The sequence below is a fragment of the Xenopus tropicalis genome, chromosome 6, assembly GCF_000004195.4.
Source record: "Xenopus tropicalis strain Nigerian chromosome 6, UCB_Xtro_10.0, whole genome shotgun sequence".
Classification (NCBI taxonomy): Eukaryota; Metazoa; Chordata; class Amphibia; order Anura; family Pipidae; genus Xenopus; species Xenopus tropicalis.
Genome location: NC_030682.2, coordinates 133,547,216 through 133,574,023, shown reverse-complemented (window position 1 = coordinate 133,574,023; position 26,808 = coordinate 133,547,216). Strand labels below are relative to the sequence as shown.

The window sequence follows — 26,808 nt, the reverse complement described above, 5'->3', positions numbered from 1 at the left end:
TTTTTAAATATGGGAGGTGATAATGCTTAATAAAATTAACATCAGTGATGTATTCTCCAATAAGAAAATGAAAATGGTGGGGGGAAAGGATATTAGAGCTAATGCTTTGCCAGGAATCCCAGACAGAAAATGTAAAAACGTCACTTTAGTTCAATCTTCTTAGACGATAATCTTTGATGTGGCTAAAAGTTTGGCATGGCTTGCTAATCCAACTTTTGTTCGATACAGTACATTAACACATGATTTACATCATTTTCTATGAGTTCTGAATTATTTTTCACATTTTATTCAGGTTGATTAAAGTTGGCCATTGTACGTATTTTAACAGGTGATTTGTGTTGGTTAATGTCATTTTTATCTCTTTTCTCCAGCACATGACTTTATTCAGTAGTCTAAATATATTTGTTGTACATCAGCAGTTTAGGGTTTGTATAAAAAAAAGAAGATAGGAAGATATGGTATATAATGGAATGATATAAACTACTGTGCTTAAAATATATATATATATATTGTGAATTATCTTCACTTTTCTTTCACTAGCAAGGACTTGGTCCTAGCAACAATGAAACAATCTATATATTGCTATTGTCACTGAGCACAATTTATACAGATATAATGTATGGGATAGTCATGGCTTTTGTTTATTATATTGTTATTTTTCTTCTGTAAAAATTAATAAATTAAACCTTTTCATTAGATTGATTAGCACTGTAATACGATTGTTAGAAAATAGCCCAAAAGGAGAGCCCAGTGTGGGTCAGTATTAGCAGAACCGTATAGACATTGCAACTGAAGGTTTCTTTACCCAAACCCATCGGAACAAATGGCTTCCCATAGCCCCCTACTGAAACTCTGTAAACCAGAAGTGACATCAGTAACAGGGACAGGACGAACAAGAAGTAACATCACTGATGGGAAGGACCACTGGAGACTCTGTAATTAATTTCTATCACAAGGTCTGTTTTAATGAAGTAGGACCTGACTACATTAGGCTATCTGAGTACTACAAAGTTGAACTGAGCTTGATTCTTGAGCCTACAGTTGGTAATAGCTAGCATAAGAACCAGAGAGGTTATAGTTAGTAATAGTCAGTAGAAGAACTAGAGAGGTTATAGTTGGTAATAGTCAGTAGAAGAACTAGAGAGGTTATAGTTGGTAATTGTAGAAGAACTAAAGAGATTACAGTTGGAAATAGTTGGTAGACGAACCACAGAGGTCAGAGTTAGTAATTGTCTGTATAAATACCAGAGAGGTTAGAGTTGGTAATAGCTGGTAGAAGAACCACAGAGGCTGATAATAGGTAGTAGAAGAATCGGAGAGGTTAGAGTTGGTAATTGTCTGTATAAAAACCAGAGAGGTTAGAGTTGGTAATAGCTGGTAGAAGAACCACAGAGGCTGATAATAGGTAGTAGAAGAATCGGAGAGGTTAGAGTTGGTAATAGCTGGTAGAAGAACCACAGAGGCTGATAATAGGTAGTAGAAGAATCGGAGAGGTTAGAGTTGGTAATAGCTGGTAGAAGAACCACAGAGGCTGATAATAGGTAGTAGAAGAATCGGAGAGGTTAGAGTTGGTAATAGCTGGTAGAAGAACCACAGAGGCTGATAATAGGTAGTAGAAGAATCGGAGAGGTTAGAGTTGGTAATAGCTGGTAGAAGAACCACAGAGGCTGATAATAGGTAGTAGAAGAATCGGAGAGGTTAGAGTTGGTAATAGCTGGTAGAAGAACCACAGAGGCTGATAATAGGTAGTAGAAGAATCGGAGAGGTTAGAGTTGGTAATAGCTGGTAGAAGAACCACAGAGGCTGATAATAGGTAGTAGAAGAATCGGAGAGGTTAGAGTTGGTAATAGCTGGTAGAAGAACCACAGAGGCTGATAATAGGTAGTAGAAGAATCGGAGAGGTTAGAGTTGGTAATAGCTGGTAGAAGAACCACAGAGGCTGATAATAGGTAGTAGAAGAGGTTAGGATAAGGAGGCCTAAAAAGAGCCAGAATCCTTTCCATTGTGAAATAAATGCAGTAAGTCTTCATTTGTCTAGTTCTCCGCACATAGTATTCCTTTTAAACAAAACACGAAAGGGTTTAACTCCTCCGTGCATCAAATGTGAAATTATCAGTGAGCTACAGCCATGGATATTTTGTTTAATTGGCCATTACAATTTTTAAAAGAAAAAGTATTAATATGGACTGATGTTTAGTTTTTGATTTTTTTGTAACAAACTGCACAAAGCACATCACAATAACCCATGCATGCCCAACATATCCGAGCACTTTCTGCATGGCTAGAGTTTTGGCTTGTTATGGAATAATTAACATGGAAGCCAGAAACATCAAGGAAATCTGTCTTGGAAGAGTTATGCCAAGTGGTTGTATTGAGAGATATACTTTGTATGTTATCAATAAAAGTGGAACATTTGACTTCCAGTTTGTCAGACATTCTATGTTATCTTGGGATTGGAAAGTCATTGTTTTGACATGACCCACAGGCTACAATTGTTCTGTACATATTTATTTAAACCTGTATTTTATGTGAAGTGTCCATCACAGGAAGTGTGTTTCATGAAACCATGTGATGCAGCAGAATGATTTCAGCAGGTTGTTGCCAGATGGATGAATCCATACGAAACATTCCTCAAAATACATCCAGCTGACAGATATTGCGTGATACATGGTGTCAGTGAAGGCAAAACACACACACTATCAAACAAACGATAAGAAGACACAAGTTAGATTTAATGCTACAACTGAATGCCATATCTGAAATACCAGAGCTGTAGCCCCTTTTGGAGGAAACAAAATGTGCTTCATAAACCCCAGGCAAGATAGATTTACACATACAGGTATCCTACATTGTCTGCCAGCTATGATGTTTGGTTAAAGCAGAGAGGGTGTTTGGACTTTTGGTTGGAACCAAAGTCTTAAGATGGCCATACACTATAAATAATAATATAGGTATGGGACCTGTTATCCAGAATGCTCGGGACCTGGGGTTTTCCGGATAAGGGATCTTTCCGTAATTTGGATCTCCGTAACTTGTCTTATAAAAATCATTAAAATATTGAATAAACCCAATAGGATTGTTATGTCCCCAATAAGGATTAATTATATCTTAGTTGGGATCAAGTACAGGTACTGTTTTATTATTACAGAGAAAAGGGAATCATTTAACCATTAAATAAACCCAATAGGGCTGTTCTGCCCCCAATAAGGGGTAATTATATCTTAGTTGGGATCAAGTACAGGTACTGCTTTATTATTACAGAGAAAAGGGAATCATTTAACTATTAAATAAACCCAATAGGGCCCCTTAGAGCGAGGACCACAGCAATGAGCCAATGCAGTCCCTGATCCAGGGGCTGATAAGCTGCCAAATCAGTCTGAACCAGCAGCTTAAATCTGCCTGTGTATAGCCACCTTTGGAGCTGTCCCTTGCCCAGTGCTTAGTATATTACATTGGTATAAAAAATATTTTATCTGTTATATATTTAGTTTTTTTAATAGGTTTTGCATGTGGACGCAACACACATGCTACTTGGCACTTGAGCATTCCAAAAAGTTTGCTATTCCTGTGTCAGTTGGAAACATCAGGGATATCACATGGTGACGTGTATGTAAAGGTTGGAGCCAGATGGGCTCAGAGATCAGTGATCTCACAAGAAAGTATCTGAAAAAGTTTTCCAGGGCTTTCTGATGCTGTTGCAATATCCCTAACAAGTGCCACCAGGAATAGTAAAAGGTGCAGTCAGTGTTTTTTAAGTGGTACTGGGGTAACATTGAGCCACCGGGTACCATCAATGGCCAGTAGACTACTAAGTCCTCAAATAGGGCCACACTGGGACACGGTTACTTATGTTACCTGATCCAATAAGGGGTAATTATATCTTAGTTGGGATCAAGTACAGGTACTGTTTTATTATTACAGAGAAAAGGGAATCATTTAACCATTAAATAAACCCAATAGGGCTGTTCTGCCCCCAATAAGGGGTGATTATATCTTAGTTGGGATCAAGTACAGGTACTGTTTTATTATTACAGAGAAAAGGGAATCATTTAACCATGAAATAAACCCAATAGGGCTGTTCTGCCCCCAATAAGGGGTAATTATATCTTAGTTGGGATCAAGTACAGGTACTGTTTTATTATTACAGAGAAAAGGGAATCATTTTTAAAAATGTGAATTATTTGATTAAAATGGAGTCTATAGGAGAGGGCCTTTTCATAATTTGGAACTTTCTGGATAATGGTTTTCCGGATAAGGGGTCCGATACCTGTAAGTTCGTCTCTGCAGAGTTCATACACCAGAGGTTGTCATATTTATGTCTTTGTTGTGACAAGTTTTAAATGTTGATGAATGTTTTTCAATTTTGACGTTTTACACTGTACTTATTATGCACCAGTGTTATATAAAGTATTGAACATTATTAGGGGAATTTATTATTTTTAAAAATGATTGCCAGGTGTTTTAATTGATAGTTTAAGTATTTTATTTAAGGAGGTCCAAGGAGAAACCATACACCTGTTACACATCTAGCTGAGTGATGGCATGAGGTTGTTTAAGTGAAAGACATTGAACTTCATGGAGCCCAGTCTCTAGCAAAACTGCCGCTCCTATATCACCATTAAATAAATATATATATATAGTCAACTTTCACCAAGAACAAAGGGCTAGTTTGCTGCTCAGGTTTTACATGTATATTTGCCTGTTTGACCTTGACGGCTGTAAGAAATAAAAAAATCGACAGTTAAAAACCGCCTTTGGGAGTTTGCAAATGGCTGTGTTAGAAGTCCTATGTTCCTGAGACGCTGAGACAGGAATGATTTATTCCGCTGCCCGAGAAAGCCAGTGTTGTGCTGCGCGAAATGAGTTCCAAATGCGCCGCTGTAACCCCATCCGTCTGTTGGTTGTTTGTATCAGCGCTGAATAAAGTGTTTCAGAGACAAACCACCCATTGCCTACACCTAGAACATACCTGATTTATCAAGTGTGTTGCCGTTGTTCTTACAGGCATGTAACTACCCTGTCATAAACACTTTTACATGTATGGGCATCTTCTTACAGTATTTTTTGGTGTAAAAAAGAACATTTTTATTATTTAATACTTCAAATAATTATTTAAAAATGTCTTTACATGTTTAATAAGGAAACATTTTTGTCTCTCTCTTCGTCTCTGACCTAAAAAGCTGGATTTTTTTCATTATAGATAATTCCTTACATTTGCTTCTTCATAACCGCTGTTGCATTCTTCCCTGTGCCAATCAGGCTTTGAGGTTTGAAGGCAAAATTTTACCCTAGCCCTGTATCCCTTAGCAACCAATCAGATCCTATACTAATCCTTTTTAAAGTATTGCCACTGCCATTGAAGCATATTGTCGATACCTTTAACCATCAACAGAATGTTTTCTATATACATTTAGTCTTAGGGGCACATTTATAAAGGCACGAACGCTCGGAGTGTTCATTCGAAAACTCCGCGCGTATTTTCGGCAAATTTTTTGGGCGTCTGCACAATTTTGTCGTACACTGCATGATTTTTCGTACGGCGCACGACTTTTTCGTATGCTTGCACAGAAAAATCGGAAAGGTTTTACCGCTGTTTACAATTGTTCGGCACAAAAACTTTCGGATCGCCAATACGATATTATCGGGACTAATACGATTTTTTCTTAAGCATTTTCGTGATATTCCCATTGGGATTCGAACTCGTGATTTGATAAATCTGCCCCTAAGGTATTGCGATAACATAATAATAATACGAGGGTCCTTAAAAATGGACTGGTTATCATTCTTGGTAGACTGAAGAATTGAGACAAAATATACAACATAAGTAGTTGAAGGAACTTCAAGCACAGCGGAGTTTGCTAAAAAAACAGTCTTTATTGGTCCATTGAAAATCAAGGTGCCTTGACCATTTTGCTTCTCTTTAACTGGTTTGGGATCGTATACTTTAGGCGATAGGTTTGGGGTCTATACACCTGAGCCTCCACATTTTACCAGGTACGATTCATGTTACCATCCCAATACAAACTTTATAATCTATTTATCGCTTTATTTTGGAGTTTATTTTGATTTCGGGTATGTTTTTTGTAAAATATACAACATATATGGGTCCTCCAAAATTCCCTGGTCAAAATTCTTGGTTGCAGCAGTTTAAAGAAACAGTAGCAAAATATTAGGAGCAATGCGATGTGCTTTGCACACTAGTGTGTCCCCTGTAGCCACAGAAGCATCGGATAAATAGGAAAGTCCCAGAGCGGGTGTTTTACCATGTTTCCCATTTAAGGGAATGGGAGCTGAGGTTGGTGGGTTCTGGCATGGTTCCACCATCACAAATATACCGTGTGCCATAGTTATTATTATTGCACAAGCTTTCGGGGGTGACCCCTTCTTCAGGTGCAGAACCAACATATTCCACAGAGCTGTACAATAAGTGGGTTACATACACTGGACATACAGAGTAACATATAAAGCAATCAATAACCGATACAAGAGGTGAAGAGAGCCCTGCCCAAAAGAGCTTACAATCTACAATAGTCCTTATATTATTCTTGTTTCCAAAAGCCGGAAGCCCTTTCCTCAACTGTACTTTGCTTTGTTTGTCTTAACAGGATGCAGAATCGAAAATTGTGACTCTTGTTTTAGCCGAGATTTTTGCATAAAGTGCAAATCTGGCTTTTACTCCCACAAGGGCCAATGCTTTGAAGAATGCCCAGAAGGATTTGCCCCATTGGATGACACCATGGTGTGCGTGGGTAAGTTTGTCGGCTCATTAATAATTTCACCTGAAATGAAGGGAAAACTCGATGAGAAAATCTCAGCCCTTCGTTACATTTTTGAAAACAGGTTTGAGAATTACTCACATCATCTTCTACCAAAGCTCCACCTTCCTCTCCCTAAAACCCATCCATTTGAGCTTTAGTTAAGAAACAATGTATTTTGTTGACTAGAAAAAGAATGACCTGCGATTTACATGAGTAATTATTACATGATAGCTGTGAGGCAATGTGTTTTATGGGAATTTCACTAAAGTAATACCTAAATAGAGCTATAAACTTGTGCAACATGTACCGTATGTTAATTTGGTTAAATGCTTATATCCAACATAATGGCAATACATGTAATAACTAGTGCAGGCATTGTGCATTTAATACATTAAAGTTTCAAATTCCATTTAGCAGCAAGAACTTTTGACTGTGCTCTGAGCATATTCACTGTGGGTAGAAGAATAATTTAGTCAAACTCTCCAACCCAGTGCAAGGAGTGATATCAAGATTGATTTATTAGCGCGTGCCTTCCCCTTTAGAGCTGCACATTTGTTTTTGGAACAGTGAGAAGCAAAACTAGATGATATTTTTTGATATTGAACACTCTGCCCTTTTCAACTTTAACCCTTTGTATTGGGTTTATACTGTTAAAGCTCATTACAGTAGTAAGGCATAGTAGCTTCAGGCAGAAATGCACCCCTATGCGATTGGAAGTTATAATATTCTTGTATTATATTTAATTTATTTGTATTTACTTTGGATTGTAAGCCTCTACCGTGTATTTGATGGTTTCCAAGCCACACACAAAGTCACAAGCACTTAGTAAAACCCACATCTCAGCCACAACGAGCCACTATCTAAATGCTGGATAAAACCACAAGACCACACTTACAACAAGCAGTATTTTTCTTTCTGTTGCCTTCCCAGATGGCTGTGAAGTGGGGCCATGGAGCGAATGGGGCACGTGCAGCCGAAATAACAGAACGTGTGGCTTCAAATGGGGCCTGGAGACCAGAACGCGACAAATTGTGAAGAAGCCAGCAAAAGACACCATCCCCTGTCCAACTATTGCTGAATCCAGAAGGTGTAAGATGGCAATGAGGCACTGCCCAGGAGGTAAGATACCACAGGATAATGGCATACAGTGCACAGAAGTAAGCAGATAGGAATATTTTTGAAACCTATAAATCTTGTTTTGCACTACAATACTGGGTAACACATTTATATTATGTTATTTATATGATTAAAATGTCACATCTATTAATGCGAAAGCATACAAACCCACATTATCATGGAAGATTGGAGATGGGTAATTCATTAGCTTTCTCTTATCTCATTGGATGAAGATTTCCTAACCTGACACACTGCTTTCTTGAGTAAGGGCCGTGACACTTGGGGAGATTAGTCCCGCCACGACAAATCTCTGTTTTCGCGGGTGACTAATCTCCCCGCAATGCCATCCCACCGGCTAGAATGAAAATCGCCGGTGGGATGGCATACGCGGCGCCATGATTTGCTGAAGTCAGCGAAGTTTCCTCTCAAGGCAACTTCGGGCAAATTGTTGCGCCCTATATGCCATCCCATTGCTGATTTACATTCTAGCCTGTGGGATGGCATTGCGGGGAGATTAGTCGGCTGCGACAACGGAGGTTTGTTAACGGCGCGATTAATCTCGGCCTAAGGGTGAAGACACATGGGACTATTAGTAGAAGCTACTTGTAGTGGCTACTAAAATAGACAATTCTGATCATTTACTGATAACAGTCTCAACATGTGTTTAAGCAGAGGCAATTCTCAGTATTGTCTATTGGCGTTTAGTAGCCGTGAAAAAGTAGCTGCTACTAGTAGCTCCGTGTGTCTTCACCCTAAGACAGTGAATTCAATTCATCATGTAGAAACAGCAGCATGTTATGTATGAGGTATTCCCTGCCACATTACCCTTTGTCAGGTAAGCTGCTATAGAGGGCAACTTCATGCAACTCGTCCCTGGTTTGGCACGTAATATTGGTTTACAAACCCTGCTATTTCTCGTCAGTAGAAATTTAAGATGTTTGACTACACATTCCTGACAATTTATTGCTTTTACAACACCTCCGTTTATAAACAGCACCCTTGAAATTGGTTACTCCTCAGTAACGCAGGTTCTTTCCCTGCCTTAGTCTTTGCCGGGACCTCAAGACTCACGGACCAATCCCTCCTTATATAAACACTGAGCATGTGGTTGGGGTCACCTGTCATCTTTACCCAAGTAAAATAATCACTCTCCCTCCAATACTTTCTACAAAAAACTCACACAGGGGCACATGTTTTGTATGGATGCCTAACCAACTACATCCCTACAACAACATTAAGACCAGAAGGGTCTGAGGCTTTGTCTGAAGCCCATTGTTTAGATCACTAAAGGGTTGGAGGGACAACTTTCCTGAGTTGTCCCTACTGATCACCACTGTACATACTCCCCATAATACATAATGCTCTGACTGTGAGGCATCTTTATTTTGCCCCCCACATAAAAAGTGGGGATAGTGAAGTGTACCCCTTGATATTCAGCCAACCATGACCTATACCCCTTGATATTCAGTCAACCATGACCTATCACTGAAATGGAGGTGAAAAGACATCAAGAATATGCATGCTTTAATCTGTAGAAGCGGTTGGAGGTGAAATAACTTCCCTTCAACCTCTCAGCTCCTTACAGCAGATCATTTCTAGGAAACAGAAAGGGTGTGAAGGAATATCCTCACCAGTAGAGAGTCATCTCAGTGATATGGATCCTTTCCACTAGAAGTCTCTCAGGGAAAAAATAGTCCCTTTGTAGACTGTGGAAAAGTTTAATAATGTGGTCTTAGGCACTAGGCTGAACATCCATCCCTGGTACTAGGTGGAGGCCAATAAGGATGAGCAATTTGCTCCTTTTCTTTTTGTATCTTGAAAAATAAGTTAACGTTAGCGATGTTAATGAAACCTCTAAATATACTACTCAGTATCTCTATTACATTTTTTGTCTACATTTCTGTTATAAAATAAAAGTAAAAGTTTGATATTATAAAAATGACAGTTAGAAAAGGTAAACCTGGACTTTTTTCTTTACTTTTTGCATAATGAAAAGCCATTTTTTTCTTTATCAGAAACATTAAATGTGAAATTTGAACACGCGGCCAAATCAGATTGTAGATAACCATAATTAATGAATTAACCAATGCATTCCACTGGGGATCATATCATTAATCTTAACTTCTCAAAAAACCCTTCTTATTCCTTCTTTAAACTTTATTCTGTTGGCACGCGCTTCTAGAGGGAGTGGGAGCAGGCCGCAGAAGCAAAAGCAACACAGAGTCATGTTTCACTTCTCGCCTTGATATGAATTGACTTTGGATAAAAGTCGAGTAATCAAAATAACTTTTTCTGTAATCCGTTGTATTCATGTAATGTTCATAGGCTGGCGTTTATAAATATCAGTATTCACTTTTGTAAACTGAAACAGACTTTAAGTCTATGTAGTACAGGTATAGGACCCGTTATTCAGAATGCTCGGGACCAAGGGTATTCCGGAAAAGGGGTCTTTCCATAATTTGGATCTCCATACCTTAAGTCTACAAAAAAATCAATAAAACATTAACTAAACCCAATAGGATTATTTTGCCTCCAATAAGGATTATTTATATCTTAGTTGGGATCAAGTACAGGTACTGTTTTATTATTACAGAGAAAAGGGAATCATTTAACCATTAAATAAACCCAATAGGGCTGTTCTGCCCCAATAAGGGGTAATTATATCTTAGTTGGGATCAAGTACAGGTACTGTTTTATTATTACAGAGAAAAGGGAATCATTTAACCATTAAATAAACCCAATAGGGCTGTTCTGCCCCCAATAAGGGGTAATTATATCTTAGTTGGGATCAAGTACAGGTACAGTTTTATTATTACAGAGAAAAGGGAATCATTTAACCATTAAATAAACCCAATAGGGCTGTTCTGCCCCCAATAAGGATTCATTATATCCAATTGAAGTTACTGGGCTTCCCAGTTGACTTTGTTATGGTCCCCAGAATATGAGGGAATGGCCCATTTCACAAAGTAGATATAAATGCTGCTTCATTCAGGGCCAAAACATATAGGAACCTTCTAGAAAATATTTTCTTGGGAAGTTTTTCTTTTCAATTGACACTAAAGGACCAGTTGCTGCTGGGCCATTGACTTGATGGGCAGTTGATGTTTTTTGCTTAAATTGACTATGTAACACATCAGGCAGAGATACTGTAACTGTATAACATTTTATTGTTATGCACCTGTATGGAGACCTGTAAAACAGTAGGGAGAACCTGCCACTTTCAGGTACATAACAAGGCCACCAGTCCACATCTTCTGTGGGGCTAATGCACTGAAAAGTAATAGAACAAGAACACTTATTGATTTTACATAACAGAGAAATTTGTATATAAATATACCTGTAAAACACTAGGGAGAACGCTGCCACTTTCAGGTATATAACAAGGCCACCAGCCCACCTACATTACAACGGGCAGTTAATTCAGCAGATCGCCATTAAGATATTACCGGTTTAAAAAAAAAAAAAAAAAAAAAAAAAATGAAAGGAAATATTTGGCAGATATTCAAGTTAACTGTGTTACACCTAGAGCAAATATTTTACAACTAAACTTAAAAGCAGGAGTAATATTCTCAGTTGATAACAAAAGTAGTTATCATTTATAAATAATTAGCAATTAACATCATAATAATTGGTCAGCATAGTTACTAAATACTAACTTATAATACAGGAATATTTAGTTAGGGACACATGACTCCCCTTTATATAGATAGGGATGCACCGAATCCAGGAATCCGTTCGGGATTCGGGCCAAGATTCGGCCTTTTTTGGCAGGATTCAGATTCTGTCAAATCCATGTTCCTGGCCAAACCGAATCTTAAATATCACGTGACCAATATGTGTCACGTAAACACAGAAGTTTAAAATGTAACCTTTCCGTACCCCAATTAGCGTATGCTAATGAAGATTTAACCCTTCCGTAACCTATTTAGCATGTGCTTATTTGGTTTGGCATTCGGCCAAATCCTTTACGAAGGATTTGGGGGTTCGGCCGAATCCAAAAACGTGAATTCGGTGCACCCGTAATCTTAGAGCTGGAATAAGGATGGCTAATATGTCAGTAAGGTTTCTAATGGCCCATGCCCTCCTAATCTACATCCATAAATAGTGGTAGGAGGTATACCAGAAGGATGCAAACTCTTTTCTAAATAGGGATCACCAAGATGGATGGAAACTGTCCTGTGTAATGATAGTAGAGAGGGAGGCAATATGCTGGGGTTGAGCACTATAATAGGGGGTACTGTAGGTAATAGTGGGGGAGTATGGATTGTAACTAAAGGGGTACAGATCCCTGTGAGTATCGGGATGTCTCTGCCTGGATTTCCATCAGGAATCCTAATTGCAACTAAAGGCTTTTGTTTTGTAACAGACTTTAAAGACTTGCATTTTTTCGTTGAGATAAATAGTTACAATCCCCACTCCATTTCAGTGCCTGTTTTTACAAGATAATTTATACATCTATAATTTAAGGATGAGCACATGTGAGTTAATCCAGGAACTTCCCATGAGATGGGAAGATAAAGTGCCTGCTGGCGGCAGGTACTGCCAAGGAGCTTCGAGCAAGGTCACTGTGGGGCTGGTGGTTTTGGCAGGGGCTGTTAGGAGGAATACTGTGTAGCATACCTGGGTGCTCTCATCTCCGCTGGTTTTAGGCCCGGCAGGCAGCACCTGCTTCTTCTACATTTGCAATAGCTAAAAGCTGAGCATGTTTAATGAAGATCGCTGGTGCCATTGCATATACATTAGTGCAGGGGTGCCCAGACTATCACCCTGTGATCTACTCTCATCTCATCATGAGATCTACCACAGTTATAATAGTGCGACGTCTATCATTTGGCGCAATAAGCAAGAGAAAGTATCAATTGATGTTTAACAAATACACATAGCAATATATACAGTGGCTTGCAAAAGTATTCGGCCCCCTTGAACTTTTCTACATTTTGTCACATTGCAGCCACAAACATGAATCAATTTTATTGGAATTCCACGTGAAAGACCAATACAAAGTGGTGTACACGTGAGAAGTGGAACGGAAATCATACATGATTCCAAACATTTTTTACAAATAAATAACTGCAAAATGGGGTGTGCGTAATTATTCAGCCCCCTTTGGTCTGAGTGCAGTCAGTTGCCCATAGACATTGCCTGATGAGTGCTAATGACTAAATAGAGTGCACCTGTGTGTAATCTAATGTCAGTACAAATACAGCTGCTCTGTGACGGCCTCAGAGGTTGTCTAAGAGAATATTGGGAGGAACAACACCATGAAGTCCAAAGAACACACCAGACAGGTCAGGGATAAAGTTATTGAGTAATTTAAAGCAGGCTTAGGCTACAAAAAGATTTCCAAAGCCTTGAACATCCCACGGAGCACTGTTCAAGCGATTATTCAGAAATGGAAGGAGTATGGCACAACTGTAACCCTACCAAGACACGGCCGTCCCCCTAAACTCACAGGCCGAACAAGGAGAGCGCTGAGCAGAAATGCAGCCAAGAGGCCCATGGTGACTCTGGGGGAGCTGCAGAGATCTACAGCTCAGGTGGGGGAATCTGTCCATAGGACAACTATTAGTCGTGCACTGCACAAAGTTGGCCTTTATGGAAGAGTGGCAAGAAGAAAGCCATGGTTAACAGAAAACCATAAGAAGTCCCGTTTGCAGTTTGCCACAAGCCATGTGGGGGACACAGCAAACATGTGGCAGAAGGTGCTCTGGTCAGATGAGACCAAAATGGAACTTTTTGGCCAAAATGCAAAACGCTATGTGTGGCGGAAAACTAACACTGCACATCACTCTGAACACACCATCCCCACTGTCACATATGGGGGGGCAGCATCATGCTCTGGGGGGGCTTCTCTTCAGCAGGGACAGGGAAGCTGCTCAGAGTTGATGGGAAGATGGATGGAGCCAAATACAGGGCAATCTTGGAAGAAAACCTCTTGGAGTCTGCAAAAGACTTGAGACTGGGGCGGAGGTTCACCTTCCAGCAGGACAACGACCCTAAACATAAAGCCAGGGCAACAATGGAATGGTTTAAAACAAAACATATCCATGTGTTAGAATGGCCCAGTCAAAGTCCAGATCTAAATCCAATCGAGAATTTGTGGCAAGATCTGAAAACTGCTGTTCACAAACGCTGTCCATCTAATCTGACTGAGCTGGAGCTGTTTTGCAAAGAAGAATGGGCAAGGATTTCAGTCTGTAGATGGGCAAAGCTGGTAGAGACATACCCTAAAGCCTGGCAGCTGTAATTGCAGTAAAAGGTGGTTCTACAAAGTATTGACTCAGGGGGCTGAATAATTACGCACACCCCACTTTGCAGTTATTTATTTGTAAAAAATGTTTGGAATCATGTATGATATTCGTTCCACTTCTCACGTGTACACCACTTTGTATTGGTCTTTCACGTGGAATTCCAATAAAATTGATTCATGTTTGTGGCTGTAATGTGACAAAATGTGGAAATAAAACCCAGTGTAACTGTCAAACAGAGCCTTCTGTAGGCTGCCAGTCCACATAGGGGCTATCAAGTAGCCAATTATACCTCTTATTTGCACCCCTAGGTAACATACAATACTTTCTCAATGTTATGTTATAAGCAGGGGTGCTAATATAAATGACAATAAACTGCAACAGCTGCAATTACCAATAAACACATTTTATATCAAGAAAGTTATGCTTGTAGAATCTTTATTAAGCCATCAATTAATAAATATTTCCTATATATGATGAGTCCTGGCCCTGAATTCATATTACATCATACAATTCATATACAGCTAGAATGCTTGGCACAAAGTGCCTGCTGAGAAAAGGGAATCATTTAACCATTAAATAAACCCAATAGGGCTGTTCTGCCCCCAATAAGGGGTAATTATATCTTAGTTGGGATCAAGTACAGGTGCTGTTTTATTATTACAGAGAAAAGGGAATCATTTAACCATTAAATAAACCCAATAGGGCTGTTCTGCCCCCAATAAGGGGTAATTATATCTTAGTTGGGATCAAGTACAGGTACTGTTTTATTATTACAGAGAAAAGGGAATCATTTAACCATTAAATAAACCCAATAGGGCTGTTCTTCCCCCAATAAGGGGTAATTATATCTTAGTTGGGATCAAGTACAGGTACTGTTTTATTATTACAGAGAAAAGGGAATCATTTAACCATTAAATAAACCCAATAGGGCTGTTCTGCCCCCAATAAGGGGTAATTATATCTTAGTTGGGATCAAGTACAGGTACTGTTTTATTATTACAGAGAAAAGGGAATCATTTAACCATTAAATAAACCCAATAGGGCTGTTCTTCCCCCAATAAGGGGTAATTATATCTTAGTTGGGATCAAGTACAGGTACTGTTTTATTATTACAGAGAAAAGGGAATCATTTAACCATTAAATAAACCCAATAGGGATGTTCTGCCCCCAATAAGGGGTAATTATATCTTAGTTGGGATCAAGTACAGGTACTGTTTTATTATTACAGAGAAAAAGGAAATCAATTTTAAAAATGTGAATTATTTGATTAAAATGGAGTCTATGGGAGATGGGCTTTCCGGATAATGGATCCCATACCTATATAGGTAAACTGCTCTTTGTCTCAGGTGCTATAAGGACAAGTTATTTTATGAAAATTGCAGATATTTAACAGATATTCTTTTATCCACAGCTCTCTCACATTGCACAAGCTTATCCCTCACGTCCTGATTCCTATACTCGTTCTTTAGCCTGAACACAACCCAGTTATTCTCCTAATCTGCTGTGTCTCATAGAGCAATGTCTGCGTGTGGTTTGTCTACATTGTAGTTATGTGAGACAAGTTATGAAGAATTATTATTATTATTATTAACATTTATGTATAAAGTGCCAACATATTCCGTAGCGCTGTACAAAAAGTAAAGGAAGGCTGAATTTTTTATTAAGATACTTAGAAAGATACTAAGTCTTAGTTACAATGTGAGGAAGATGGAAATGGATCACGCTGGACGGTCAGACACACTCACCATGGTCCACGTAAAACAGCCAGGTGGGCCGGATTGTGAGAAAAACAATATTGTGCCAATGAATTGTACTCATCTAAATATAGAAGGATTGTGCTTAAATAAAAGCCGGCGGCACTCAGCGCACTGCACTGTAGGATAGGAACCAATCAGCATCTAGGCTGACCTAATAGGGAACTGAAGCCTGCCTGTCTTTGCTTGTGTGACTGCAGGGCTGTGATTGGCTCTCCCCCTCCTACTGTGCTTCTGGCAGGGACTGTTAGGACACGCCCACCCATCGTTTCAAACACAGACAGGGACCTGATAGGATCTGTAGGGAGCTCCAATAAAGGGGCCATTTTTACAGATAGTATTAATTTGTAGCCCAAAGTGAAACCAGCACCCAGTATTATTCATAATTCATATTTCATTTATCCTATATGTCTCCTTTAAAAATAAGATTATATGATACTTTGAATGCCATGCAACTTACTACCCAAAACCTAATTTTTAACTAATATATGTGCAGTGATTTTATCTGAAATCCCTGGTTTCTAAATGCCTAGTCCAGCCTTTCTGAAATGCAGTAAAATAATTACCGCCTTAATGTTAGCTCTGTCCCTCTGTCTCACCCGTTCTGAATGCTGGAATTGGGGCAGGCTGATCACCTCCATTAAAACAAATATTCTCATTTGAAGACTTTGGCAAAGATCCATAGACCTGCAGGGGGCCTACACATTTATATTGGGTATAAAATCTCATGTTACTCCGCTAAGGAAGAACAGATGTGCTATTCTTAGAAATATCTATAGAAAAACTCCAGGTCACTGCAGGGTTAGGAAAAGAAAGCCATTCCACTAAAATATTGCACAATAGAGATGTAAGCTTGTGCCTAGTTTGCCGTCTGTGTTCTTCATGTCGCAGGTTTTCTTTTTCCAGGATGACTTGAACATTTCATACAGTTTTGCTTCCACTGATTTGGTGCCTAGCTAAAGGGAAAATATACATGTATTAAGGTTTATTATCTCTATATATCCCTCTTCCTTCTCTAAATTTGTGGGATCTGCTATACTGATTGCCATGGAGGACTTGTACTCTTTCTGAATTTCTACCCAAATTCTGCCTTGTGTGTAGACATTATTACTATTAGTTCTGCAATCAAATATGATTGCCCATTCATTGGTTTATTTGTTATTGCTTATTATTATTATTATTAAGTTCCTATCGCAAAAATTAATATTTTTGTAATACATATTTTGGTAACTGTAGACTTGCAGTTCATCAGCAGACTTTGGAAGATCACTACATGGTAATAATAATTCATTTAATTACCCTCAAATAGGAAACCACATTTAATACCCAGGGTATAACTTAAGGTCCCCATACACGGGCCGATTCTAGCTGCCGATATCGGTCCCTTAGACCGATTCGGCTGCTTATTGGCCCATGTAGGGGCACCAACAATGGCCTGCCTGACCAACATCTGGCCTGAAATTGGGCAGATATTGATCAGGCAGGTTAAAAAGTTTAGTCGGATCGGGGACCGCACCGGCTCGTTGATGCAGTCCCCAAACCGACTGTGGCCTTTACTGCTGTTTTAAGTCGATCGTTTGGCACCCAACCGTTGGTGGGGATATTGGGAGAAGATCTGCTCACTTAGCGACCTCACCAGCCAAGTGGATCTTAACGTGTATGGGAACCTTTACTTGTGTAATTGTGTTCCTTCCATTGTATTTTATCCAGTCCTGTAGTTTAGGGTAAATGGCACTCCAAGCAAAGTAGTGCAGATCATGCTCTTCAACAATATGAAAAGCAGCATCTAATGTACAGTGATCCATCTCTTCTACATGGCCGGCCCTGATTTGTGACCTGTCACAGAGTCCCAGTTGTTCCATGATGTCACTGTGTAAATCTGTTGTGGTCTGAGCTCTGAGGTTTGAGCTTTGATCTCTTGTTAGGGAATTCGATAAACTGATTGTAAACTAGGTATGGGTAACAGCTTTAGTCCTGGCATTTCTCCAACCAAGCTTTACTTTTTCTGTGGTATCCAAACGACATGTAAAATTGCCAATAAATATAACATGCTATGTCCTAATTAACCTAGCTATGGAGAGACCCTGGAGGTAAGCGGAGGGGGAGATGTGCTCTGATAAACTTCAGTCACACTTTACTGCTGCACTGCAAGTTGGAATGATATCCCCTACCCCCCATCCCTCCCAGCAGCCGATCAGGAGAACAATGGGAAGGGAGCAAGATAGCAGCTCCCAGTAGGTATCAGAATAGCACTTAATAGTAAGAAATCCAAGTCCGGCTTGGGACTCCTCCAGTTACATGGGAGTAGGAGAAACAATAGGTTAGCTGAAAGCAGTTCCAATGTGTAGCGCTGGCTCCTTCTGAAAGCTCAGACTCAGGCACACTTTACTGCTGCGCTGCAAGTTGGAGTGATATCCCCCCCCCTCCCAGCAGCCGATCAGCAAAACAATGGGAAGGGAGCAAGATAGCAGCTCCCAGTAGGTATCAGAATAGCACTCAATAGTAAGAAATCCAAGTCCGGCTTGGGACTCATCCAGTTACATGGGAGTAGGAGAAACAATAGTTTCGCTGAAAGCAGTTCTAATGTGTAGCGCTGGCTCCTTCTGAAAGTTGGCGCCTACACACCAATATTACAAATAAAAAAATAAATTTGTTGGTTCAAGAATGAAATGTTTAATAGTCAATTTTTGTTGCTATGTAAAAAGTGTCATTTAGAAATAAAAATGACACCATAAACTCATGACAGAATACATTTAAGGGCATTGGCCCAAACTTGCCAAAACTAAATCAAGAGGTTGGATTTGAGTTTAGTTTTAAAGAGGCTGAGGAACCTCTTTAAATGTGAATTGTAGTGCCACACACCAGGTTGTGCTCCTCTTACACTTTGATGTTGTGAAACAATGTGCATTTCCTGACATATTCTTATTATTTCACTAAGCAGCGGTCAAGCAAGTACAGAGGCATTAATTGTCTTAGGTTTAGGCTTGCTACAGTGCTCTATAGGGAAATATAAAGCTACAAACTAAGTCAGACACATATTACACAAAAAAGGTGGAACTTACTCACTATATTCTAAACAAACAATTGAAACCAAAGAAATAAAACAAATCTAAATAAGTAATATGAAACATGAAAAACCGGTAAATAATATTAAAAGGAGAGGCTATCGTTACGCCTGCTAGTTTAGACTGGAAATTGCATATAATTGTAGCTTCTGAAACAAAACAGCTGTTTTGAGGTCTTAGAAACCTATAACCTCAGCGTTATGAGTATTCAAGTGTTTGTGAAGCAGATTGGCCTTTTCTACTTTAGTGTTGTGGATAGTGATGAGCGAATCTGTTCCGTTTCGCTGAAAAATTCGCAAATCTTTAAAAAGATCCGCGAAACGGCGAAAATGTTGTGCGAAAAAATTTGTCGCCCGCGGCTATTATTTTGTCGTGCGGCTATTATTTTGTCGCGCGGCAATTGTTTCGTCGCCCGCAGCTATTATTTTGTCGCGCGGCTATTGTTTTGTCACCCGCGGCTATTGTTTCGTCGCACGTGGCTATTATTTCGTCGCCCGCGGCTATTGTTTCGTCGTCTGCGGCTATTACTTTGTCGCGCGGCTATTGTTTCGTCGCCTGCGGCTATTACTTTGTCGCGCGGCTATTGTTTCGTCGCCCGCGGCTATTATTTCGTTGCCCGCGGCTATTATTTCGTCGCCCGCGGCTATTATTTCGTCGTGCGGCTATTATTTTGTCGCGCGCCTATTCTTTTGACAATTTTTGGACATGCGGCAAATTTTTCCGCGGCAAATTTTTTCATCCGTTTCGCAAAACAATCCGCCAATGGCGAAACGCGGAAATTCGCCGTGAATCCATGCCTGGCGAAACATTTCGCCCATCACTAGTTGTGGATGCAGGAATACACAGCATTTAATCCACTGCAGTTGAGATGTAATCAAACTGTTGATATTTCAGTAGTGCTCCCTGCATGATCTGCCTTCCAGCCTGGTTATACTTTGCAGTAGTGATGAGCGATTTTTTTCGGCAGGCATGGATTTGCAGCAAATTTCTGCATGTCACCATTGGCGAATTGTTTTGCGAAACATTCGGAAAAATTTGTCGCATGGAATTGTTTTTTTGTCGCGCGACAAACCGGGCGCAGTCACAGCAAAAAAAGGTGAGGTAGCATCAAATTAAGGGCGCGCCAAAATTCAGCGCAGTCCCGTCAAAAAAATGCGGGCGACAAAAAAAGAAGCGGGTGACAAAAACGACATAGGTGACAAATGCATTTTGCAAATTTTTTGCCGTTTCGCAAATTTTCTTGCTGTTTCGCGAATTTTATGGCGAGGGAAATGGGACACATTTGCTCATCGCTACTTTGCAGTGTATCCCTATACAGGGATTTATATGGCTTACCTGCAGCTGCCATGCACTTTTATTCCAAGAGATTGGTATCATTTTCTTTCTTTAGAATTTTTCTATAATTTTTTTTATTAATCTTGCGGTTCCAACAGTACAGTAATATCATAGCATAAATCAGAGAAAAGAGAAATGCGGAGAACATATACACTGTAGTTTTGGTATTTCTTGCTTAGATAAAATAAAAAGCACGTGAAAATGACTAGAATTGGGATACAATTTCGTCTGAACCCATCGGTTCCTCAAGAAATTTTACTTAGCTAACCATTAACTGAAGTGAGACTGGTATAGTTTTCAAACATACTGCATGTACATCTTCATCCCCTGTTCAAATACACCTCAAATTTTAATTTTGGGTCTCTCCACTGCTTCCATACAAAAGGTACCACGGAAGAACAGGCACAAAAACACAGTTTTCCACAACTGCTAATGAAACTAAAAATTCAAATGGCTTTATTCCCTATTTTACGATACCATAAGTATTTTACTCTGGTTTATATAGGGCCATTATCTGGTACATAAGAGAAGGCCCTCTTGTTAAACAAGGGCCACTGACTTTTTCTCCATAACAAGTTTCTCCAATCAGAATCCAAACATCTCTACCTTTTCTCATAAAAAGTTCTTTGGCAGGGTGCCACAATTTCCAGCCATGGCTGGGAAGTATAAAGCCTGGAAGCCAGCCTTCCACTTTCAAAAGTTAAAACCATTACTGGAATGTTGCAGAAAGCCATCAGTGCTAGCCCTTCACATCCAATTTCTGACAACAGAACCAGTAGCATCATAAAATAAAGAAATATAGTATGTCCTATAATGGGCCTAGCAGCCTACATACAGCTGACCAAACAAGCTCGCAATCTGAGGCATAAATACAAGATATCCCAAGAGTAAAAGCTCTTTAAATTGGTCTGGAAGTTCATCTATCTGGAGTCTGAAGTCATAAATTATTAAAACACAAGCCTGGATGGGTTTTTTTTTCAAGGGCTTTACTTCCAAAATGAAAGCTAGGAAATACATTTCCTATCATATTCTATTGTTTCAGCAATTTTGAAATATTATTTTCAACTCTCATATAAAGTGATGCCTGTGATCTTTTCCATATTTGTGCTGAAGAATGTGCTAAATCCTTATAGATATATACTGCCATCAAAATACATTTTATTGGCGAATGCAAACAGGGAATACTACTATTTTGTGTTATGGGGGAAATTTTGTGGAAGTTGAAATTACTTTTATAGACTTTAGATTTAGATATAGATTTACTTGCATAGATGATTGAAATCCTGGTACACAAGGGACTAAATTAGTCTACAAACAGACCCCCTTTATAGAATCAAAAAGTAGCAGTGGTATGTTGGTACCACAAATACACATAGTTTGGTCATTCATAACCAAAAAAGTTAATTGGACCTTATGCGGGTTCCTGAACAATTGAATCAGTTGATAAATTTCAAGTGTCCCAGTGTTATCCAAATTAAATTAACAAAACAACTAAACTGACAAGTCTCGTCCATGTTTCACAGGTTTATCAGCCTAGTTGGAACCTGCGAAATTGTATAATTATTAGTTGAATCAAAGTAAACTGACCCTTAAAGGTCCCCATACACGGGCCGATTCTAGCTGCCGATATCGGCCCCTTAGACCGATTCGGCAGCTAATCGGCCCATGTATGGGCACTACCGACGGGCCTGCCCGACCAGTATCTGGCCTGAAATCGGCCAGATCTCGATTAGGACGGTTAGAAAATCTAGTCGGATCGGGGGCCGCATTGGCTCGTTGATGTGGTCCCTGGACCGAGTTTGCCTATGCCGTCATTATAATTTGATCGTTTGGCCCCAAGGCCAAACGATCGTATTACCCTGTATTCTCCCGATATCACCCACCTGTGGGTGGGGGATATCGGGAGAAGATCCGCTGGCTTGGCGACATCGCCAAGTGAGCAGATCTGCCTGTGTATGGGGACCTTAAGTTGAGGGTAAATACTAAAAAATTGCCCCTTGTGCCAGCTGATTGGATATGCCAAAATTTGACCTGTATGTGTCTAGCTTTAAGTGTTTTCAGTGTTTCATATATTTTCCTTGGTTTGTATATAATTAGATACCTTCAGACTACATAAATCTGCTTGTATGGAAGGGCCGTGGACTATGGCACTTGGGATACGTGATAACTTCAGTGATCTGACAGAGAACTGTGGATTTCAAATTGCATGCAATGACCTATCTGCCTGTCTCCAACTAGTCCTGTAATAGGCAGGACTCTACACATGCTTTGTTATAGGAAGCTTTAATCTGTGATTTAAGGCATTTTGGTTGCCACGAGAGATTGTCATGCCCAAAACACCCTGTGTGCCTTAAGCTCAAGGTGAAAATATCAAACATTAAAAGACTAAAATGAAGAAATAATTCCCAACGTTCTTTAGAAAGGTGATGGTTGTGTTATCCAATCTCGAAGGCTAAAACATTAAGTGGTTTTCTCTCTCCTTAGAGTTGGACAGTACAGGTATGGGATTCCCTATCCGGAAACCCGTTATCCAGAAAATTCCAAATTACGGAAAGGCCATCTCTCATAGACTCCATTATAAGCAAATAATTCCAATTTTTAAAAAAATGATTCCCTTTTCTCTGTAATAATAAAACAGTACCTGTACTTGATCCCAACTAAGATATAATTACCCCTTATTGGGGCAGAACAGCCCTATTGGGTTTATTTCATGGTTAAATGATTCCCTTTTCTCTGTAATAATAAAACAGTACCTGTACTTGATCCCAACTAAGATATAATTACCCCTTATTGGGGGCAGAACAGCCCTATTGGGTTTATTTAATGGTTAAATGATTCCCTTTTCTCTGTAATAATAAAACAGTACCTGTACTTGATCCCAACTAAGATATAATTACCCCTTATTGGAGGCAAAACAATCTTATTGGGTTTATTCAATATTTAAATGATTTTTAGCAGACTTAAGTTATGGAGATCCAAATTATGGATAGTTCCCTTATCCGGAAAACCCAATTCCCGAGCATTCTGGATAACAGGTCCCATACCTGTATTTGCAAATATTGTGTTCATGAGGCAGATATAGCAAATATTTTATTTTGATAACAAAATGACATATGACTTTTGTGCATGACTATTATACCCAGTCCCATCTTCTATAAACACAAACACTTGTGCAAATATGCCCAAGATCCCTGTCTTTTTGTGTGTTTCCATAAAGCAACATTTAAACGTGTTACAAACGTAACAAACTCTGTTTATGTATAATTATTGATAAACCATGTAGTATATTGAATGTAAATTGTATATTGGTGATATTTTTCTCAGTATCACTTTAAACAACGTGAAACGGGCAAAGGAAGGAACCTTTAATCATGGATTCCAGGTGCAACGGAGAAATAAAAATTCCCAATCGTGAGATCTCTAATTGCTATTCTAACATGCTCAGACTGGTCAGTTCAGAAAGGTTAATTTGTCAACATTTTGCAGTTTTGAGTATAGTGTTGCAGATGTTGTTTTCTGTGCGATACTCTGTCAGGATTGTGTGCTATTGGAAACATAAGGCCAGTCATTTTCTGGAGTCCCATGAGGTTGGTCTCTGCTGGATGTCATTTGGGCAAGAACATATCCTGTTGCAAATTTGAAGAGGTTGTAATCTAATGTGCCCAATACTTCATAGTGTGTCAAATATACTGAGAACTTGGCTTGAGAAGTTCAAGAAAAGGTTGTGACCTTGTAGGACCTTTTGGGTTTCAAACACCAGACATGTGGCAAAAAGATCAGTGTGCAGTTTCCCTAAAGTATCCAAATTAAACTGAAGCGTAACTGACAGCATTTTAAGCATTTAACCTCTCTAACTAGTTTGATGGCAAGGAACAAATTGACTAATTATTGTGTTTAACATTGAAAAAAAAAAACATGCTGAGTTATGTTGAAATTATGTGATTATAATCTATCCTGGCAAGGTTTCTCAAATGTCTCTCTCTCTAAAGCTGGGTTGATCCTTCTGCAATCTGATCATTAGGCCCCGGGGCCAAACAGTCATATTTTGTTCAGTTAGTCTGTGCTTGGATGCTAAAGTGTACTGATAATCATTCAGCCCTTGGGCCACAGATCTAGTTGGAAGCAGAGGTAGTATGCAACCCTTGCAGTGTGATGGTGTCTCAACCTTCATTGTGCTCATATTGAGTTGTAACCGGATGTTTATAGCTTGGAAATGTCTTGTCCAACAAGTCATATAGATCGTGTTGGCCAGTCCAATAAAATATGACTGAAATAGCTACTTAAATAAGTGTGTTTTGTTGGTGTAATCTCACCAACAACCCAGCGGATCCTCTCCCGATATGCCCACCTAAGGTGTGTGATATTGGGCTAAATCAATAGGGCCAAATTATTAAATTTGAGAGGTGGGCATAGGCGCTGTCAGACCATGGACTGAATCAATGAGCTGAGGCAGTCTCTGACCTGATGGGAAAATCAAACCTGCCCAATCAAGATCTGGCCAATTTTCAGATGTCAGTTGGGTAGGCCCTTCGGGGGTGCCCATACACAGCCCAAATCGATCTGAAAGACCCGAGTATGGACACCTTCAGCCATTAGGTTTAACAAGAGATCAACTAAATATACCCCAAAAACTCCAAATTTGATTAGTTAATATAAATGAAGTAACCAACAATAAAGTGAACTAGAAAAGCTTCTATTTGGGATAATATTATTAAGGATCGTACCCAGTAAACTATTAAGGCTCGGGTGTATAAACCCCAAACCTCTCTCAAGTGAATCTCAACTCCCGAAGCATTTAAGGAAATCAGACTTAAATAAGATCACTCACCAAAGTCCAAGAGTGGTCCGGGTGCTTGAGGCCCCGAACCCGTAGCTGAAGGGGAAGATCATAGACGAACATAGACGAACGTCTATAAACAAGAGATCAAGAACAGAACAAGATGCAATATTTGTGCAGTTCAAGTTTCAATATATCGAAATTGAAGCACTCCGATTTCATATTCATAAAACTGCCTTTAACAAAGATTCTTTGTTAACTTGAGAAAGGACCAGGAGGTCCGAAACATTGCTGTTTCTGTGCCATATGTAAAATAAAGGCGGTTTTATGAATATGGAATGGAAGTGCTTCAATTTCGATGTATTGAAGTCTGAAGGTATGTGGGGGTGAACATATGATGCTGAGTGCACCCCTCTGATAAACTTCCCACAAGTGTGCTGGAAACCCATTGTATTGTGTAGTTCTAGTTACAAATAACAACCAAGGGCAGTCACAGAGATTACTTCTTAACTGGAGGCCCACAGGCTGGATGTGGCCCATCATGGTATTTCTATGGCTGCCTGTCTGCCTATGGGCTCCTCAGAATGCTTTGTATGATAAAATTTACGTAATCTGGGCCAGGAACATGTAGTATGCCAACTATCTGGCCCATTACATTTAAAGATTTGGACATCTCTATTCCACAATATGGTTTAGTTCTTGAAATCCCAAAATGGTAGTATCCATGCCTCAGTGTTGCTAGTGTGAATTCAGGGGGCCTCACGTTGGTAATTAAATTGTACATGGAGTTTTTCAGATGAGTATACGATTAGAACCAATGTCTAAAAAACATGTCTGCTTGTGGGACAGTAAATATTCTAAGGGCAAATCAAAGCATCAGCAACAAGCTAGATGGAAGAATTATGGCACATTGTGTGACTGATAGGTTAAAAAATGACCTAATTGTGTTACATGTACAGCATTTAACAGCAGCTGTTCACAAGAAGTATCCACACAACCTGAAGGATAATATCACATGGCTGCTAAACTTGGGGTGTATACACTGATAGGTTACAGATACAGAGGAACATTCCTTTCTCTCATCTAAATTCTAGTTCCTTTTTCATATTATAAATCAAACAATGCATCGCTGTGCATATAAAGTAGTTTACCCAACGGATTTCTGACCTAATTGTTTCCACCATATAAATTGTCTTGTCGGCATAAGATCTATCCATGAGAAGAAACATTAGTTGAATAAAACGAAACATGAGGGGTCATGTGTAGCCTTCTGAAGTGATGGATTAACATAAGCGGAAGTTCCAGTAGGTACAGGAGACCTGAATATGTACTTTCTTCTGCATACGAACAGCAGTGCAGGGTCTCCGAAAAGTATTCACATCTGTTAGCCAGTTGTATCAGCAAGAAACCTTGGCTGGGGTATGGGCGTCGTGCAAATGCAAAATCACTAATTTAAAGGGGAAAAACACTTACTGTTAAATTAGTAAATTGGCAAGTTAAATAAAACAGGGTAATGCAACCTTAGCCTTCCAGCTATTGGGGCACCATTACAGGGGTGAAGGGAAGGTAATAACAAATAATTACAACTTTAACCGCAGAAGAAAAAAAAAACCTGCTGTGTGTTGGGGCCAAATTATAATTCCATATGAAGTGGGAGTGGGATGTCACTTGATAGAGTGGCCTAAAGGAACAGGTGTTTAAGGTTGTCAAGATGGACCCATAGAGTTTTATTGGCAACTTTACCTCCTACTG

At 39.4% G+C, this 26,808-nt stretch overlaps 1 protein-coding gene across 2 annotated transcripts in view; it reads left to right on the top strand.

The window, feature by feature from the left end:
• rspo2 (R-spondin 2) overlaps positions 1 to 26,808 on the top strand; it is an 88,585-nt gene that overhangs the window by 48,375 nt on the left and 13,402 nt on the right. For both annotated transcript variants that reach the window (XM_012964623.3, NM_001011386.1), the window contains 2 exon segments: positions 6,606 to 6,749; positions 7,689 to 7,877. In XM_012964623.3, the coding sequence (XP_012820077.1) occupies positions 6,606 to 6,749; positions 7,689 to 7,877 (333 nt within the window).